Here is an 18,497-nt window from a genome sequence, read left to right as displayed (position 1 = left end):
TTCTGTTACCGAGCTGGGTGTCTGCTTTCACACCAGGTACCCTCCTCCTGTCTATGGTGAGCCTGACCACAAACAGTAAGGGTGGCAATGCTTGTTTCCTTCAAGGAACAAGGGCACTTGCTGCTAAGGATAAGCTGGGGAACCAAAATCCTCTTGCAGAGAAGGCAGCGCCAGTTTTGTAACAGAAGTTACATCATTGACTCTAATGAGGCTAGCGCGCTCTCAGAAGGATAGAGTCAGATGTCTTTGTTGCCTAGCAGCATGAGCCCTGCTGGCGGTGGATTTGGGTGTCCAGATCCTTCAGGTGCCTCTGAAAATCTCCCTTAAATTTTCACGTAGGTGGAAAGCCGTTGGTAGAGACCTATGGAGTCAGTGCTGCCAGCTCCAGCAGCCGTCTCCTCGCCTTCTGGTGTGGTGTTTGCGTCCAGGAGTGACACAGAGGTGTGTTTAGCAGTGACCAGCCACAGCGTGGTTCTGTGGCATGGCCAGCTGCTGGCTGAGCCTTGTCTCCAACAGGATGTTCAGAAGGACCACAGGATGTTTGGATGCAGAGCTGTCATTACTCAGGAGGTCCGAACACTGAAACCCACCCACAGCACTCCTGAAGTCGGGGAACCCAGGGTACCTCTGGATTCAAACAGCAATGATGTAGGAGCACCATAAGGGTTTGAACATCCTTGTTGTGGAGTCTCTGCCATCTTCTCAAATTAAAACCCGTGCACTCAGGAAGCTGAGGATTAGTTTAGGAAGGGAATACGGGGTTTATGTTTCTAAATACCTCTTCATATGTGAGCATGTTTGAGTGAATGAAAATGGCTTTTTTCTTGAAGTGGATAATGGTGCTGGGGGATTTAATCAACCTTCTGCTAAACCACTGAAAATAAAGCTCCAGGGGCTCTGAGGTATTTTTAGCCCATCCTCTGGCTGCAGGCAGGCTCAGCTCTGCCTGTCATTCCTGACGTGCTTGTCCAACGCGTTGTATAAAGCCTCTAACAATGGGGATTTCACAATCCTCCCGGGCAGTTCATTTCAGTGTTCCACCCTCTGCCCTCTGAGATGGTTTTCTGCTGTCCAAGCAGTATTTTCTTCACTGTAAGTCAAGCCCATTACTCCTTGTCCTGTCTGCAGTGGGCACAGAGAAGAGCCCTTACAGACAGCTTTTATGTAGCTGGAGACTCACTTCTTGCCTTCCTTTTTCCTCCCCTGGATTCGGACTCAATCCCTTCAATCTTTCTTTGCATCCACCTCATTTAACAGAGCCAGCGGGTGCTCCAGAGTGCCTTCAGGCACTGCTTTCCTGCTGATAATGTTACACAGGGAACTGGGAAATGTAGTAACAGTGCGAAAGGGGGGAGAGGTGGGAGCAGGAGCTGTATTCCTGGGTCCAGGAGAGGGGGACAGGGAAGCTGGGGCAGGCAATCCCCCTGAAACCAGCAGAGAGCCAAGGGGGAAAACTTCATGGAGGAGAAATCAGCCCCTCCTGGGCACAGAATCATCCTGGAAGGAGGGGAGCTCCTGAAGGACTGGGCAGGAAAGGAAATGGGAGGAGGGCCTCGATAATGGGGACCAGCGCATCTGCACTGTGAGCGCAGGTTCCAGGGCTGAGGCAAAGCACTGGGGCTGAGCAGGTGAAGGTGTCTTTTGGCTGAAGGCTGCAGAGATGGAGAGGTTAACCAGAGACTGAAACACAGGTGAGAGGAACGAGGTCGCTGGGTCAAAGCCTGTATTAGAAATCACCTCTGGCTGGTTTCATCAATCCCAGGTGCAACTTGGCTGTTATTGCTGCCTGAAGGTGGGGCTGGTTCCACATCTTCCAATTCAAATTGGGGCTACTGATGGGGCGATGCTGCGTTTGTCCCCTAATCCCTGATGCCTTTTTGGTCTTTGGCCCCGCAGTCCCTCACCATGGGTGCAGCTTTGCGGGGTCTCTCACCTGCTGCCGCGTCACGAAGGAAGAAATGCACAAGGGAGGAGGAGGCGGAGAATTTACCGGACATCAGGAGTTAAAACCGATGGTGGTTTTGAGCAGAGCCCAGCGCACGGCTCTTGTGTGACCCCTTGTGTCGGCGCTGCCGTAGGGAGCTGGTGGATGCTGAAATGAAACGCAGCCCTGCATTCACACCCATGGATATCTCCCGTTTCCATCGCACACACAGTTAAGGGACGATTGCATGTAAAAAGGTGTAGCAGAAACGCACCGGTCTTGGGCATGGCGACAGGTCCTATTCGTTACCTCTAAGAACCGCTTTAAGGCTTCCTTTTGCACTGGTCAGACTTACTGAGGACAGCGCTGCTGCCTGACGTGCTGTGGGTACGGCTGCCTGTTTATTTCGCTCCTGAATAACTGCTTTAAGGAGAGGGGAGAGTTTAATAGAGACCTAAAGGGGCTCGAAGTGGGGGGTTTGGGCTGTGTCTCCCTATGGGCATCTCCAGAGGGCCCCAGGCACTTACTGATTAAAAATCACTTTGACTGAGCCTGTTCTGGGTTATGGGGTGGCTCAGGGGACCTGCAGATTTGTTTCAAAACAAGTGTGTACATGTGCATATACGGACACACATGTGGATATATACAACTAGGTATAAATATCTCTAAATATGTATCAATATACATAGGTCTACAGCTACCTACACACAGTGACAGGTTTTATCTGTCGCCATAATCCCTATTATAGACCTAAAATAGTTTATTTATATACTTATGTATTATATTAAAATGTGACTAACATTTCTATATTAACAATAGCTCTGAAATTTTATAGTAAGCCATTAAAATGCCTGTCCCATTGTATGTATAAATGTTTCATTGTATGTGTTAGTGTATATAAAAAATACAAACATCTCCAAAAACATGTTTTATATTCTGACTGTTATAAAATTATATAAGAATATACTAATAAGAAGCTGGTGAATAGACACTCTCTATATAAGAACATGTGGCACAGGGCACGATCGCAGTGTGGCTGTAGTGACTTACCCTGGGCTCGGGGCTGGGCCAAGGGAACAGCCCCAGGAATTTGTACCTGTCTGTTAAAGCCCAGACATTTTATACTGCTAAAATCTAGTTCATATATAGAGATATCAAGTAAATCTATTTAAAATGTGCTGCTAAATTGGCTTTCTGAAAATGTGATTATTAAAGGTACCGCTATACATATACATATGCGTGTGCACAGAGACACTCTGTGTTCAAACTGTGCATAATAGCTAATGTACATGAAACACGGACCTTTTCTAGCAATACATTTTATAATTATAGATCCATACAGACCTAGATTGTTAAATTATATGTTTTATCTAGATATAATATAGATGAAAAGATAATTGTATTTCTACCTGTATATACAACTGTATATACAACGTATATGTTGTATATACAAGAAGTACATGAATATACGGTGATACAGCTATAGATATATGGACACACATGTATGAAAGTGAGAGTGCACACGTGTGTATTACAACAAATCTATTTTGTGCCTGATCTATCACATAGATCCTAAAACCAGGTCTTACTAGTAATAATATCATCTATCTATCTATCTATCTATCATCTATCTATCTATCTATCTATCTATCTATCTATCTATCTATCTATCATCTATCTATCTATCTATCATCTCTATCATAAAGCTATATTAATCAGCAAATTGCTATAAATATATTAAGGATCATTATTAAATTTATATATATGGATACAGGGAGAGAGAGCACGTGCTACAGGCACATGTGCACATGCACACACACAGGCAAAGTCAAGGTGCAATATACAACAAGTATATTTTGTGCATAATATAGAACATATATAACAAAATTAATGCTTTATATCAATCAAATCCGTGTGTGTGTATCTATAAAAAGCTATGAAGCCATCAGAAGGAACTGCTGTTAAATGTGCTATGTGGAAGTCTAATTATTGAATTTATAGTTATCATTAGCTATGTGCCTTTACAGGTAAATGTGCACTTACACACACAGAGGCGAGTGTATGAGTGTTTGTTAGAACAAACGCACTTTGGGTTTCATTTAACATTTATTAAAACTCAAATCTTCATACCAATAAAATCCAGTTTAAATCTTTTTATATGTATATAAGAAGCTAAAACTAGCTTTTAAAAATTGCAGCCAATTATGAGGCATGAAACACAGAGGTTTTACCTTATCTAGTGCACATTATTTATATGTGTGTCTGTGAGTGTGTGTAAAAATATGTCACTTATTTCAATACAGCCTTTTCTCCTGGGTGTGCACACACAAACACACACACGTGTGCATAGGGGAGGAGCAACTGAGCATGACTGTTATTAAAACAGATATTTGGGTCATAATATATACACTGCATATTCAAACGGAGCCCTCTGTATGTCAGTGATGACTCTTGGTATGCACCTTCTTATTCAATTATTTAAAGGCTCATTAACATTAATTCTGTTACATGCACTGTATGGAAGTTAAATTATTAAACTGCTATACGGGTAGACAGACATAGTGTCTATGCACGCGTACGGGTGCACACAGGTATGTGTGTGTGAGTGCTTGCACGTGCATCTGTACGGTGTAACAAATATACTTTGTGCACAATACATAATGGATATTAAACACAGGCCTTCATAGCAGTAAAATATGTAATTATAGATACATGAATATAAACCTAGATTATTGAAGCCTGTTAAGTATGCTGTATGACCATATATTTGTATTAATGAATATACATTTTATGTATATATAAATTTTATATATTTTTATATAAATATATATTTTATACATTTTATATATATAATAGCTGTATATGCAGCAGTGTATAGACATCTAGATACACTGTGTGCAGGCATATATGTGTATTATGGCAAATTGTGTGCATACTACACAGCATTTATCCTAAAAGCAATAAAAGCTTTAAAAATATACATTTTAAAGCCATATTCAATTAGTAAATTCTGATGGTACAGGGTGTAATGTGTATTATAGCAAATATAGCGTATGTATAAGAAAATAGTCATAATAATAAAGTAAATGCTGCTAAATACATGCGATGAAGGTGTAATTACCCAACTTAAACCAATACCCTCTACAGCTACATAGAGAGCTCAATGTGCACCTGTGTGTCTGTGTGTTGGAACAAATACACTTGTGTGCCATTAAAGCCAGTCTTTACAGTAATAAAATCTACTCTATGTGTTGATAAATATAAAGCTAACTTTTAACAATAAATGCCGCTAAATATGGTCTATGAAAATAGAATTTTTAAATGCTTTTCAATAGTCACATTTTATTCTTTTTTAATGTTGGTGCTTAAGTGTGTTAAAATGTATCATTTTTATATATGATATAGATACAACTAATGAGCAGGTGCACGCACACGGGGGGGCTGAGCAAGAGAGGGACTGTGTTATTTAGACGGTTTTTGTGCATAAAGATACTAGATATTAACACTTGGCCCTTTATACATATATATATATAAAATATAGATAGAGATATGTGTCTATCACTTGTACATATCTATATATATGTATATATGTTTATATATATGTGCATATATACACACGTGTCTATCATGTATATATCTATATATGTGCATATGTATATATTTATATATATGTGCATATATATGCACACACATATATATGTATCTATCACGGGTATATATATCTATATATGTGTATATGTTTATATATGTGTCTATATATACACACACATATATATGTGTTTATCATGCTCTGTATCTATGCGGCTGAACGGACAGCGGGAAGAGAGAAGAGCACACACGTGCACAGGTACATGAGTGTATAGATGTGTGTGTTTTTTGCATGTGTCCACACACACGCCTGTGTATATGTTCATGTACGTGTGTGCACGTATCTGTGTGTGTGTTAACAAATACACATTGAGCATAACAGATAATAAATACATATATATTAAACCCAGGCTTTATATCAATGCCCTCTGTATCTACAGATGGGTACAGATGCATGTATAGAATCACCCATACACCTGTTCAATGACTTAAAATGCATAAATAGTGGCAGTTACACAGTTTTTCTCTCACTCACTATCTGTATTATATATAAACTCTGTCTCTAAAAGCATGTAGTATATATTACCTATGTGGGCTATACAAAATATTAAATATAATGGAGGTGAAAATTAATGCATTATTTTGAATACTAGAATAAAAAATATAAAAAATAAAAAAATAATCAATGAGATTAAGCAGCCTTTTAATGAATGTATTACTGGCTGTGCGCTGTGTAGTGTAATACATGATCACCTACCATGATATATAAAGTGTATAGTGTCTATCTATGTAAATGATGTAATATAGCCTACACTTTATCAGTTGGTTACATAGTGTGATATAAGTACAATATTAAAATAGTAAACAGCACTAAATACACCACAATTAGCAATCTGTTCTCTAATCCAAGCGCACGGTTGCGGTGGTACTGGATGATGAGCCTCCATCGAGGCTGCTGGCAGCAGCACGGCTGGGCTGGGGGATCACTGCACCCAGTTACCTGGGGTCCATCCCCCCGATGGGACACAGCCGGGACTGGAGGCCACAGGCACTCCCAGACCATCTCCTTGGGGGAGAAAGGTTCAAATAGAGCCTCCCAAAGCCCCGGGGGAAGCGCTGACAGAGCAGAGCACGCACTGAGAGAGCAGAGCACACGGTGAGAGAAGAAAAAGTTCAAAGTTTATTAAACATTAACAATAACAGACAAAAATAAAATAAAAATAAAGAGGGTTTGGGCTGAGCAGCGCAGGCTGCGTCCACCTCATGTCACACAGCTCCGCGGAGCTCGCTGCTAAACCTGGATTGGAACAGACGCTGCCTTGTGGTGTTGCCAGAAATACGATGGTTGATCACTTGTGAGCTTTAATACATTTTGTCTTTCTCTTCACATATAAAAAGAAGTCAACAAAATCAAACCCGCACATCTCTAGTGTGTCACATGCACAAACAGCTGTAAAGCATCAATGGGGGCGTTACAAACCCACAGAGGCAAGGGAGTCAAACGCCGGGGTCCCTTGGCCCCGCTGACCTCACCTCGTGCAGTTACAGAGCACAGCCAAGCACGGAGCCTCTGGCACCGGCCTTTCGTTGGGAATTTCTTGCTTTTATGGATTCACGTCCGAACGTTATTCCCATGGTGCGAGGGTCAGTGCCTTGAGCACCATTTGAAAATGAAAAGGAATAACCCCCCCCCAGCCTCGTCTGCCATGGGCTTCCCCACAGAGGGCCCCGCGGTGCTCGCAAACGCATCCCAAGTGCCATTTGATTTTAGAGGGCATTCCTTCGTAAAAAGAAACGAATCACTTCTAAGTTCCAGCAAAAAACCAACAAAAAAGAAAGCATTTTATCAATGCTTGTTTACGGTTCAAAACAAGTCAGTGAATTATCCAGACAAGCTAGCCAGGATTCTGCAAATATATATCTATCTTTATAAAGTTACAATTTCATAAACCTACAAGCTCCTTCATGAGCAACAAAGCCACCAGAGGTGTGATGAGCCCAGCTGAGCTGTCCTCAGGAACTGGAAATGAGCTGAACTGGCCTGGATTTACTTCGTACTGGTTACAGAACCTACTCCGAGTTTCAGCCCCCATCTTTTGCCTTGGCTTTTCCTCTCTTGTTTTAAGGGTGACCCTTTTGGAGGCACCAGGACAGCCCGTCCTGCTCCCCCTCAGCCCGTTTCCAGCCCCCAGCCACACACTTGCCCTCCCGTCCACCTGCACAGCGGGATAGGGCTGGGAGGCACGGCAGCAGCTTTGGGACCGCTGGACAAGGTAGCTGCTGGAAACCTCTGTGCTCCTCTGTAGCTGTGACTTAACAGATCTGTGCTCTCCAGCCTACAAAACCCACCGTCACCTCCCACCCCTTCCCTGCCCAAAGGAAACAACAGAATCGGCTGTAATTGTTTTTCCAAGCTGCCTTTTACATGTTAAAGGAAGTTCTGTGCTCACGCCACAGCCCACCCATGGCTTGGGCTTGGTACAGCTGATCTCACACACACCATCAGCTGTTCTAGCGTCCCCCCAATAACAATCACTGTGAGGGTGACTCTAAGCTGTTGCCATTTGCTGTGCTGCTGCTAAAAGCGTCCCCACAGCAGCAGCCGCTGAGCCCTGCCATGGTCACACTGCTTCTAAGAAGAGAAATGAAGTCTATCTCATAGAGGCTGTAGCAGACCCTGGGTTGTGCCCAACACCGTCAGTCTCATTTCTCTGCCCCTGCATCCAGTGGCTTATACTGACCTTTAGAAAATAACTACTGTGCTTTAAACTCTGCTGCAGCACACGGAAACTCAGTTTGCTGAATAAATGGTCCACAGGCAAGTCCTGCACGTTAAGGGCTGCTGACAACTGGGGTACGTGTGAGGAAAAATACTGGAAAGATGCCATTCCTGCGAGGGTATTTTTAACGCTGAACAAAACGGGGAGTCCTTTGTATCAACCTCCTGAAGCATGAATAATGATTTAATGGAATGAACAACCTCTTTATTTGAAAATAAGGTCAAAACACTTTGAGAACTGTGAGCAAGACGCAGCACCATGTTTTCCTCACCTGTTAATAACCAGATGCAGCACATACAACTGTATACCCCAAACAGAGCTAGCTGTAAGAAACATTTCAGCTGGAAACAGATCCTAGCAGCAGCAGCCGATTAGAAATGACTGAGATTTCTTGTCTTATACATTATTTTTCTGCCTTCACAAAACATTGTCCTGTCCCATCAACAGTTGACTAAAATCCAGGTTGTGCTTTGTCCCCATTAAACCGTTCCTTTATGTGTTTTGGATGGGAAATAATAAAGAAGTCTCTCTTTTCCAGTAATATGGAACATCCTGGAAAGCCATATTACTGCCATCAAAATTTAATGTAAAGCACAGAACATGCCAGTGTGCCAGCGGTAGGCTTAAAATATTAAAGAATTAGTTAAGAAAAGAAAACCAACCAACAAACCCCATAGCATTTCCTTTCTGTACAATATGGAGAATATATATCTATCTTTGCTATATAGTTTTAAACACGGAATAGCTTTTTCTTCCTTTTTGCTATATATATGTCTGTCTTTCAAAATACATTGTCAGTATTTGTACTTGAAAAATACTGTACAAAACGAACATACTATAATTATTCTGTATAAACTTTATACATTTTATAATCTCTATCCTTTTGGTCTATAGTAAACACTTTGATTGATTGGATTAACCACAGTATATGACAACACCATCCCCTTCTGAAATACACCAGTGTCTCTTACATTCATTTTTCAGAAGTCCACTTCATAGTAGAACATACATGTTCAGAAGCAAATAGAGTTTAAAACAATAAAGTTCAGAACCATCAGTTCATGTCACACTCAGAACAACAATCACTAGGAAAAATGGGCTTTGCAAACCAGTGACTTCTTCTAACTGAATAAAAGTGATCTTCAAAACAGCAAGATATAATCCACAGAAAATATATTACAAAACATGGGGGGAAAAACAAATTAATCAGGGTATTTATTTAATTTTCAGTCACAAAATGGAACTTGAAGAGATGCAAAACTGACTGAAAACAGAAAAGCCCCTGTGATTTCGACATCGGCTCTGGTTTGATACTACCGATTTTGTTCTCATTTCAACTCATTATCCTGCTTCTCACACATGCGCTCCCTAGAGCAGGGACACAATTAGCATGCTCACGTGAAGGTGGCTTTTACCTTTAGCTTTTTGTTAAAGACATTAAAAACTCCTGCTGGGGAGGGAAACCAGCCTACGTCCACTGGGAACACCCGGGCAGCATGCGCGCTAGCGTACAACAGGATTATTGCTTCAGGTACAGACAGTGCAAATACACACTCTGTGGTCCATCGACAGGACTCCTACCTACCTGGGGTCTGTGGAAAGAAAAGGAACCTTAATAGCTACAGAGAAGCCATTATGGGCTCTATAATGAGTACAGCTAACTCAGTCTAACAGCACTTTAAATCTGAAGACAATTACCACCAAAACTTAAAATACAACGAAAGCAATCTATAAATTAATATTTCTGCAGTGTAGTACTAAATTATGTGTGCACTTTATTAGCATGTTAACGTTTCTGATTAGACAGACTCAAACACGAGCTCGTTACTCTCCAAAAAACTGAGATCTACTTTTTTTATTTCCTTTTTTTTTTTCCTTTTTTTTTTTTTCTTTTTTTTTCCTTTTTTTTTTTTTTTTTATCATTTATACTGGGATCTTTCCAAGTCACTCGGGATGGAGCTGGTTACAATAACATAAAACCCCTACTCTGAAGCAGCACTGAAAAGAAAACCGTATGTAATAAAAAGCTTACTATGGCGGTTCTCAACAGTCCGGGTAAAAATGTGGCACCCTTTGAAGAGGGCTTCATACAAATGGGAAGTGCTGAGATGCGCTCGCACGCACACACATGCGCACACACACACACACACGGGTACAGAGGTGTGAACACACGTACGCAGGTACACGCACACGCGAACGAAAGAAGTAACGTTTAAGTCAGTTTTGTTTCTGCTTCTGGTAAAGTGCTGAAGACAGAAAGGTTGGTTTGGGTGTGGTGCTATCAAACAGGAAACACATCGTCCATCTAGTCAAACGCCAACCCGCAACGAAAGAAGAAAGAAGAAAGAACCCCCCCCATTGCCCCCTTTCAATTTACAGGGGCCCGTGTCGAGCTTCGTACTTTGCAAGGACGTTCTTGCACTTGCCCAGCTCTTTCCGTAGGTCGGCCACCTCCTGGCGCAGAGCCGAGTTCTCCTTCTCCAGGAAGGAGGCGCGGATGGCGATCTGGTTCTCCTTCAGGCGGCGCGCGTCCCGCGATCGCTTCGCGGCCATGTTGTTCTTTCTGCGCCTTGCCCAGTATTTGTCATCCTGCTCATGAAACACGGAGAGAAGCAAACGGGGTATTAGATTTCAGTAAACCCAGCGGCCACCAGGATGTGCTCTTAGCCACAGCCTCGGCTCCGGGCATGACTTCACTCATCCTGCTTGCCCGGCTCAGCCAGCCCTGTGGATGCCAGCCACTGCTGGGACAACCGTTACAGATGTACACGGCATAACCCAGCCGGGGAGCACAGATGCCTCTTTCTGTCAAAATGCTTACACCAACCCCCCCATCCTCCTGACTGTGAATTCCTCCAAGGGAAAAGGAAGCGATATTCCAGCAGCACAATGCATCTCGGCTGACCTAGTTAGCACATCCACCTTCGCATGCCATGACTCACTGCCTACTGTTGCTGGAGCGGTGATAATTACCTCTTGTATGTCCCTGCTCATCTCTGCCAGCCAGCACCTGGTTCACTCTGTTCGCTGGTATCATCCCTTTCATCTACTGTGCAGCTCTTTTGAATGTTCAAAGCTCTTTCTCTGCAGAGCCCCAGAGCATTCCTGTTTCCACCCTAGTCACTGGGAGGGGAGTCCTTGGCACTACAGTGACAGCTGCTTTGGTACCATCCGCAAAGAGCACAATAGGCTTTGAGCATGGGAAAATAAGCTTTTGCCAGGAATAAGTCCATTAACACTGAAGTTTCATAAGCTAACACATTCCCACAGTTTTATCCCTAAAGGCTTTCCTCTAGGAGATCACCTTCACTGCATTGGTGCACCAAAGGCTCTAGGCAACTACTGAATTTTACCTGATTTTTCCCACTCTTCCAAGGAAGTGGCCTTCAGTGAAATGGCAGCTTCAATGCTGCTTTGGAACCGAATTAAGTTCTAGAGATTTGGAATAACTCAGTAAATACAGCATCTCCCATGAGAAGAGAAATTCAGTCCCCTGCAGAGTAAGGGAACACATCACAAAGTGATGCAGCCCGTCAAGCCTCAAACTGCCTGGTCAGTAAAGCTCACACTTCCCCTCCCAGAGTCATCCCTTCATTTTCACATGCTTCCATGTGCTTGTGTGGCTCTTGTCTCACCATGCATGGAAGCATAGCACCATGTTCAGGACAAGGCACAGGAGCCAGGTCCTACATTGCACTGAACACACCCCACCACTCCTGTGTCTTCCAGCATGAACCAGGCCAAGCCTAATACTGCTGCTCTGCATCTTCTCCAGCTGCTTGCATAAGGCAAAGCAAGAGCCACACAACTGCTAGAAGTCCCCTAGAACTGCTCTGTATCAGTTTAGCTTAACAAGGTGTGCAGCAATGGTGGAGCCAGCATATCTCTAAATTGCTCTTCACCTGTACTTAGATGGGCTCCCCCAGAATCCTCTTAAAACCAGCATGCAGCAAAAAGCTATGACCCAAATCTTACTCATAATTTCCCATCTCTTTCCACTCCATAAAAATCAGCTTTAAGCAATTTATTAGTGTGCCACCTAGGCTTCATCCCTCTTTATTTTAACAAATTGCTATGGCAAATCCCTTAATCCAGGCCTGAAAGAGGTAAGGCTGGCATTTCAAAATCACATGCAACCCAGAGACGATTGACTGATCTAATCTGCTTACCCTCCCCCAGAACTCAGCAGCTGCTCTACATGCCAGGGCAGAAGCAGCACTTGGGTCAAGCACTCTGAAATGAGTCAAGGGCAACGGATGGGATTATCTCAGGGAAATGCAAGACCCTGAACTTCTAGTTCAGTCTTAGGCTAAAAACTTATGTGTCCTGCTGCTGTATGCAAGACACTGGCACTTTCCACCTCTGGCACGGAGTAGTCCAACAGCAGCTTTGGTAAGTTTTGCTTTGATGAGTAAGGATACCTAGGAGATACCACAAGACGATAAATGGCACCAAGGAGCAAGCTCCTGTCTCCTTACAACCATTTCTGTACCACACACCTCTCTTCACCTCTATTCTCTGCAGTAAAATTTGCCTAGGTAAGTAATGGTGCAGACAGAGCTGTGTAAAGGATGGCTGAAGATACCACAGACAAAGTGACAGCAACACACCACCTGAACACTACTGGAATCATGATTTCTGTGCTTTTGACTGGCACAACAGTACCCTTAGGGATAAAAATAGCAAGCAGCATCAGCTTCTTTCCCTAATGCTATCAATCTGGTGTGAACACGTGGCATCCTAGTCTCTTCACATGCGCAGCCAGGGATCCCCACCAACTCCAACAGGCTTCAGTCTGTGTCCTGGGGAGCAGCGGCATCCTGCACTGAGCACCTCTGATAGAAAAGATCCGCTTGGAAATCACGTGCTGGGGATAGAGTTTTGCAAATCACAACAACTTTCACAGTTGTTTGATAAGCTGAACCTGCTGATCAATTTGCTCTGCTCTCCTCATGCTCTTTGCTCTTCGTTATCTCAGAAGCAGTGAGAGGCATAGGCAAGAGTGCTCTTTCTTTTAAAATACTGTAGTATTATTCTTATAAATATTGTATTAAAATATACAGATCAGCAAAAGAGTTTTGTTCTGTTTTCCTACAATCAGTTTAGTTTCTTTCACCTAGGCTACTGGTATATCGTTCTATATTGTTCCCACTCATTACTGGGATACAGTTATTGGTACAGAGCTAAAGCAACTTCCAAACAAGACACAATATATTTCATTCTGTTACTGTCAGGGACCTCCATGACCCCTGTAAGACACAGATTCTGCCTTGAAGAATTCACCATTTACACTGATGAGACACACTGAGGCTGAGGAAAAGGAAACACGATCGAGCTGTTTCATTAGTGGGAAATACGGGACAAAGCAAGCTTGTCCAAGGTCACGCAGGAAGTTTCTGGCATACAAAGGAAATGAATATTGATCTCATGAATTTCAACTGTTGCATAACTAATAAGGGACATCCTTCCCCCAGCCTTATTCAGAACCGCTGACAGTTTGGCAGATCTACCTTACAGGAGAAATCAGATTCATGCTCCAAACCTGTACTTCAGAGAGGAGCTGTTACAGAGTACAACCAACCTCGTCACCAGTTCCAATTTACCTTCAGGTCATCCGGAATGAAGACTTTGCGAGCTTTCTTAATCATTGGCTGTGGTTTCAGCTCCTCTTCAGAGAACTTGCGCTTACGAGGGTCAAACATCTCCTGGCCAGGAATACTGGAAAGAGCAAGATCTGCAGGATCAGGTTCGTAGCCAACAGGAACTTGGATAGTCTCAGGATCAATGGGACTTGGTGTGTTCCGGTTTGCTGGCAAGATCTGACCTATAGAAAGAAAGGATAAAAGCCAGATATGTTAGAAAATAACATCACTGAACATGGATTTTAGAAGATCTCACAATACTTTACACGGATTAATTCTTCAAGCTTTACTGTGAATTTGGCATCTACTCTTGCTAAATATCAGACTGCCCATTCTGCATATTCAGATTCAGACATGCTCACGCTGTTATGTTCAGGATTGGTTCCCATTTCCGGCTGCTAATCATCTTGGATGCCCACATAAGATCAGCGAATCCAACACTGATTGCACTAGACATTGCTTCAACTCATGCCGCTTCATTAAGATCACATCCTCGGGAACAAATCCTAAGTACTGTCACTTAGCTCCAATTTATTCACCACACTGAAATGTCTCCCAGTTTTCTCATACACAGATTTATTCATATATACCTTTGGGGGTACATTTAGTTTACAACGATGCACAGTACTTGCAATAGGACAATACCTCATGAAAATGTACTGTCAAGCTGTGCTGAAGCACTCCTCTAAGGAGATTTGAAATCCTACCTGTGATATTCTAGATGACAATGAAGAAAACTTGAACACGAAAGGCCACAATGACTACTTAAAGATGCTCTGCAAAAATGAATACTGATTCATGCCACACTGCTCTTTTATGGTGTATAAAATCTAATAAAAAGGAGCCTATCCCCAGAAAAGAATTATATCCCCCCTCAGTTTTCCTTTTTCAATCTTAGATATTGCCTTCAGGATCCTCCAGCACCAATTCAGGCACCATTCCCACTAACAATCCAATTTAAAATCCCAACCAAAGGTTCCCAAAATAGGACCCTGAAGTCAGCTGCCTAAACAGGGACTATCCCTAGGGGCAGCATCTTCAGAAGTTCTCACATGCCTCAGAAGCACAAGCCCCACAGGCTTCAAAGGGCTGACTTGTGATTGAAGCCCATTATTCTTTATCATTTTGGCTATTAGCTAATTCACTTTGCCTTTAGAAATACGGCGGCTTTCAGAACAACGACACAAACATCCTGTGACTGCATAATATTTCCTTATTTGAGCCTGTATCTGCACTATTTAGGGTGTAAAATGATCGACATTTCTAATTCCAAGCCAAGGCCAGTGTTAACAATGCATTATTTTAATCTAGGTGATGGCAGCAAGAACACTGGAACTGCACAGAAAATGCACCAGGGGATTGCACCGCGCGAAACAGGGCTTGCTAAGGGACAGCTCGGCTTTTGTAACTCCTGTTTTAACACAGCGCCGATAACATCAGCTTCCAGGAAAGGCTGGGAGAAGAGAAAAGGAGGATCAAAGTTGTTAATGCCATCTCCACGGCTGTAGGAAAGGCAGCGGGGTTTCACTAGCGGGCGCTCCGTGTTTAAAACACTGCAGCAGCGCCGGCGGGAAGCCCTGGCCAGGAACTGCCCTAACGCCGGCCCGACCGGCTCAGAGAACCGGGGCACGGCCGCAGCCCTGCTCCAAAGGGATGGCGGATCTCATTTCGGATACACGGGCTGGCAGAAACAGGCTTATTTAAAGGCTTAAACGCAGGAAAGCTTCCTTTGATGTGAGTATGCTGGTACCAGAACAGCCTGGTGGGGTTTTTTTATGCAGACAAATGTATAGATACATGCACCACAAATCTTGCAAATTCTGTCAAAGAGCTAAGAAGGAAGCAAGACACCAGCTCTAAATACTTCTGTATTATTTCTGGTGAGCATGCAGGGTGTTTCTAAAAGTCAAGTGGATTGTGAAATCTGTCTCAGCTTTCTAATTGCCCTAAACAAAAGAACCTGTATTTAAATATTGCCGAAGCTCTAGGTACACAGTATCAGTTTACATATTATCATTAATCTATAATGTGCTGTTATTACACAACCACATGAGCTTTGTAATCATTGGCCTCAAGAAATTTCACAGTATCTCTCTGAAAAAGGGCAAAAATGCTCTTTTTAAACCTGGGAAATTGAGAGTTTTCACCAATGCAGTAACAAAGGGAAGAGGGACACATCTCCAAGGTGATCTGGAAGAAGAACCTACAGCAATCAAGATCCTTCCTCATTCCCTGTGTGCACACATTTCACTTCCTTGGGTCTTAGAAGCTCTCACTACTGAAGACCTGGTTGCTTCAGCAGATGTAAGACATCCCAGGTGCTGGTGTGAAGCTCAGTCAAGGTGAATGCTATTCACCACTGCAAAGCCTGAACACATCATGCACACAGCTAAACGTTATCACCTGGAGCCCAAAAGATACTACCTTGTAAGGCATCCCTCACTCGCAGGGTACACTCTCCTCCATCACTCTATGCAAGCTGACTCTGTCCTGTCACACTCCTGCAGATGAGCAGGAACTCCACTGAGAGCAGAGTTACTCAAGGTGTCTAAAAGCCCAGGCAGAAAAACCAGTATTTCCTTGTCCAGCGTTTTACATTAGGCAACTCCTGGCACTTGCTATCCTTTTATTTATTCTACCAAGTTTTGCCAATAACACATGCCAGGAACCTGTCTTCATTAGTTTACTGGCTAATGGCCATTACATCTATGTGATGCTGGAACTCATTGTAACCCAAGACAGCGTGGGCTGCGCTGGATTTGGCACCGCTGTTACTGCAGGAGTACAGGACACGGCCTCATGTTACACTGCTCTCCAAGCTCCTTTCCCTCTGTGTGCATGGCACTTCAGCCATGCATCCTTCTGCCAAATTTGTTCTGGGTGTTATTTTTATGCACTAAATTCCTTGCAATCAGAGGTAGGTCAAATAAGCACAAGCAATCTGAACGTCATGTGCCCAGCAGCCGACTAATCCTCACATCAGCAAGCTCCACAGCTGTCACAACATCCAGAGACAGAGCCGGTCAGAGGCTGCGATGCGCAAGGAATCAGCCCACAGCACCAGGCGCCAAGGCCAGTGAAGGTAAAGCACCTCAGTGCTCAGCATGGGGAGCCAAATGCCTTTCTTGCCAGTCTCTGTATTATTTAACCACTCTGCCAAATCTTCACAGTGAAGTGGCTGGACTGTTTCATGTGCTGAGCTTTGTTCTCAATGGGGGCTGAGGATTGCCAAGTGTTTTGGAAAGAACTTAGCCCCTCTATATAAGTTGCTGAAATGAGAGCTTTTGAGCGTTAAGCTCTTCTGGAAATCCAGCTGCAGAACTCCACGGTGGTGGTGGATGCAAGCTGGGAACAATGGTTAATGGAAACTTACCCTCATACCACCCTAGTGATGTGTCTCAACCGTGGCCTGGAGACACCACAACTATGTCAACACTGGCCTTTTGTCTGGAGACCTTCCCGCTTCTAGAGCTCCACTCAAGCAACACTGAGTATGCCAGGACAGACACAGCTCCCGGTGTCTCCTGGCAGAGGGATCGCCAGGTTTTGGCAGCCCCGGTTGCTACAGCTGCCCCAACATCTTGCCTTCACTCACACTCTTGGTGTTGCTCTGGCAGATATTAGCAATAGCAGAAAATTTTCCAGAGAGAAGGACTTGAAAGCAAGTTGGCTGTTCCAGCCCTTCCAGTCCTCCTCCCAGCAGTGATGCCAGTGAGGAAACCCAACGTAACGGCAATATTTTCACTGTGCTTCCTTGTTCAAAGAGAAATGAACTGAGGCCATTCACTTGTGTTATCTAGGTCAGCAAATGGCTGGTGAAAGAAAAAGAACAGCAGCTTTTAATTGCTTGTAATAATTAAAATTCACGATTCAAAAGTACAGTTGCTTTTTTATACACTTACAAAACCAAACGCTGACCTGGTAGTGTGGGGAGCTCAGTCACCGTACCCTCACTCCTCATTTCCCCCTTTTGAAACATCCCACCTTCCAGCTGTGCCCAGGAGAGTTAAGACGGAAATAACCTCTTCAACTGCAACCACTGCTTGACAGACTTCTCTGTACTGCAAGAGATCCCTGCTAAATTATGTGGAACTCAATTCTGCATGAGTCAACTCCCATGAAAATGAGCCTCATTTTCACAAAATCTCCCTTCTCACATCCCTTCCACACTTTTCATCAGCTCCACAGCTGGCTGGAGAACAGCGACGAGAAGAAGAAAAGGGAGTGGAAATGTTCTAATCAAAATATTTTCCCCTATTTTTTACGCATGTATTGGAGGGAAAGAAAAGAGGAGCTTCTTATTCAATTTATTAGCAGCCCAGAGATAAAATATGTGTTTGCTAATCATTTTTCTTTACATAAACTAAAGGCACTTTGGGAATGTCAGTCAGACTCTATAGTGTGGCAGTTAAATTGACAGATAATCCTCACCCAGAGCTGCTCCAGAGAACACCACGGCTCTGCCGATATGTTTTCCAAACTGTCTATCCGCTTGGTGCCTGGCCAGCTATTTGGAATAGTTCTCTTACTCCAAATCACAGCCTGTCCCAGACTAATCTGTCA

The 18,497-nt window shown here is 43.4% G+C and overlaps 1 protein-coding gene across 1 annotated transcript in view; it reads right to left on the bottom strand.

Moving 5' to 3' along the window:
* Positions 1 to 10,665: 10,665 nt before the first annotated feature.
* HLF (HLF transcription factor, PAR bZIP family member) overlaps positions 10,666 to 18,497 on the bottom strand; it is a gene marked incomplete at both ends in the record, with an annotated part of 31,138 nt that continues 23,306 nt past the window's right edge. Inside the window, 2 exons of the mRNA XM_080629540.1 lie at positions 10,666 to 10,881; positions 13,896 to 14,116. Of these exons, the coding sequence (XP_080485666.1) occupies positions 10,666 to 10,881; positions 13,896 to 14,116 (437 nt within the window). The remainder of the gene's footprint in view (positions 10,882 to 13,895; positions 14,117 to 18,497) is intronic.

This window comes from Psittacula echo, assembly GCF_963264785.1.
Source record: "Psittacula echo genome assembly, chromosome: 14".
NCBI classification, from domain to species: Eukaryota; Metazoa; Chordata; class Aves; order Psittaciformes; family Psittacidae; genus Psittacula; species Psittacula echo.
The sequence above is the reverse complement of the archived record's forward strand: the minus strand, read 5'-3'. Positions and strand labels throughout refer to the sequence as shown.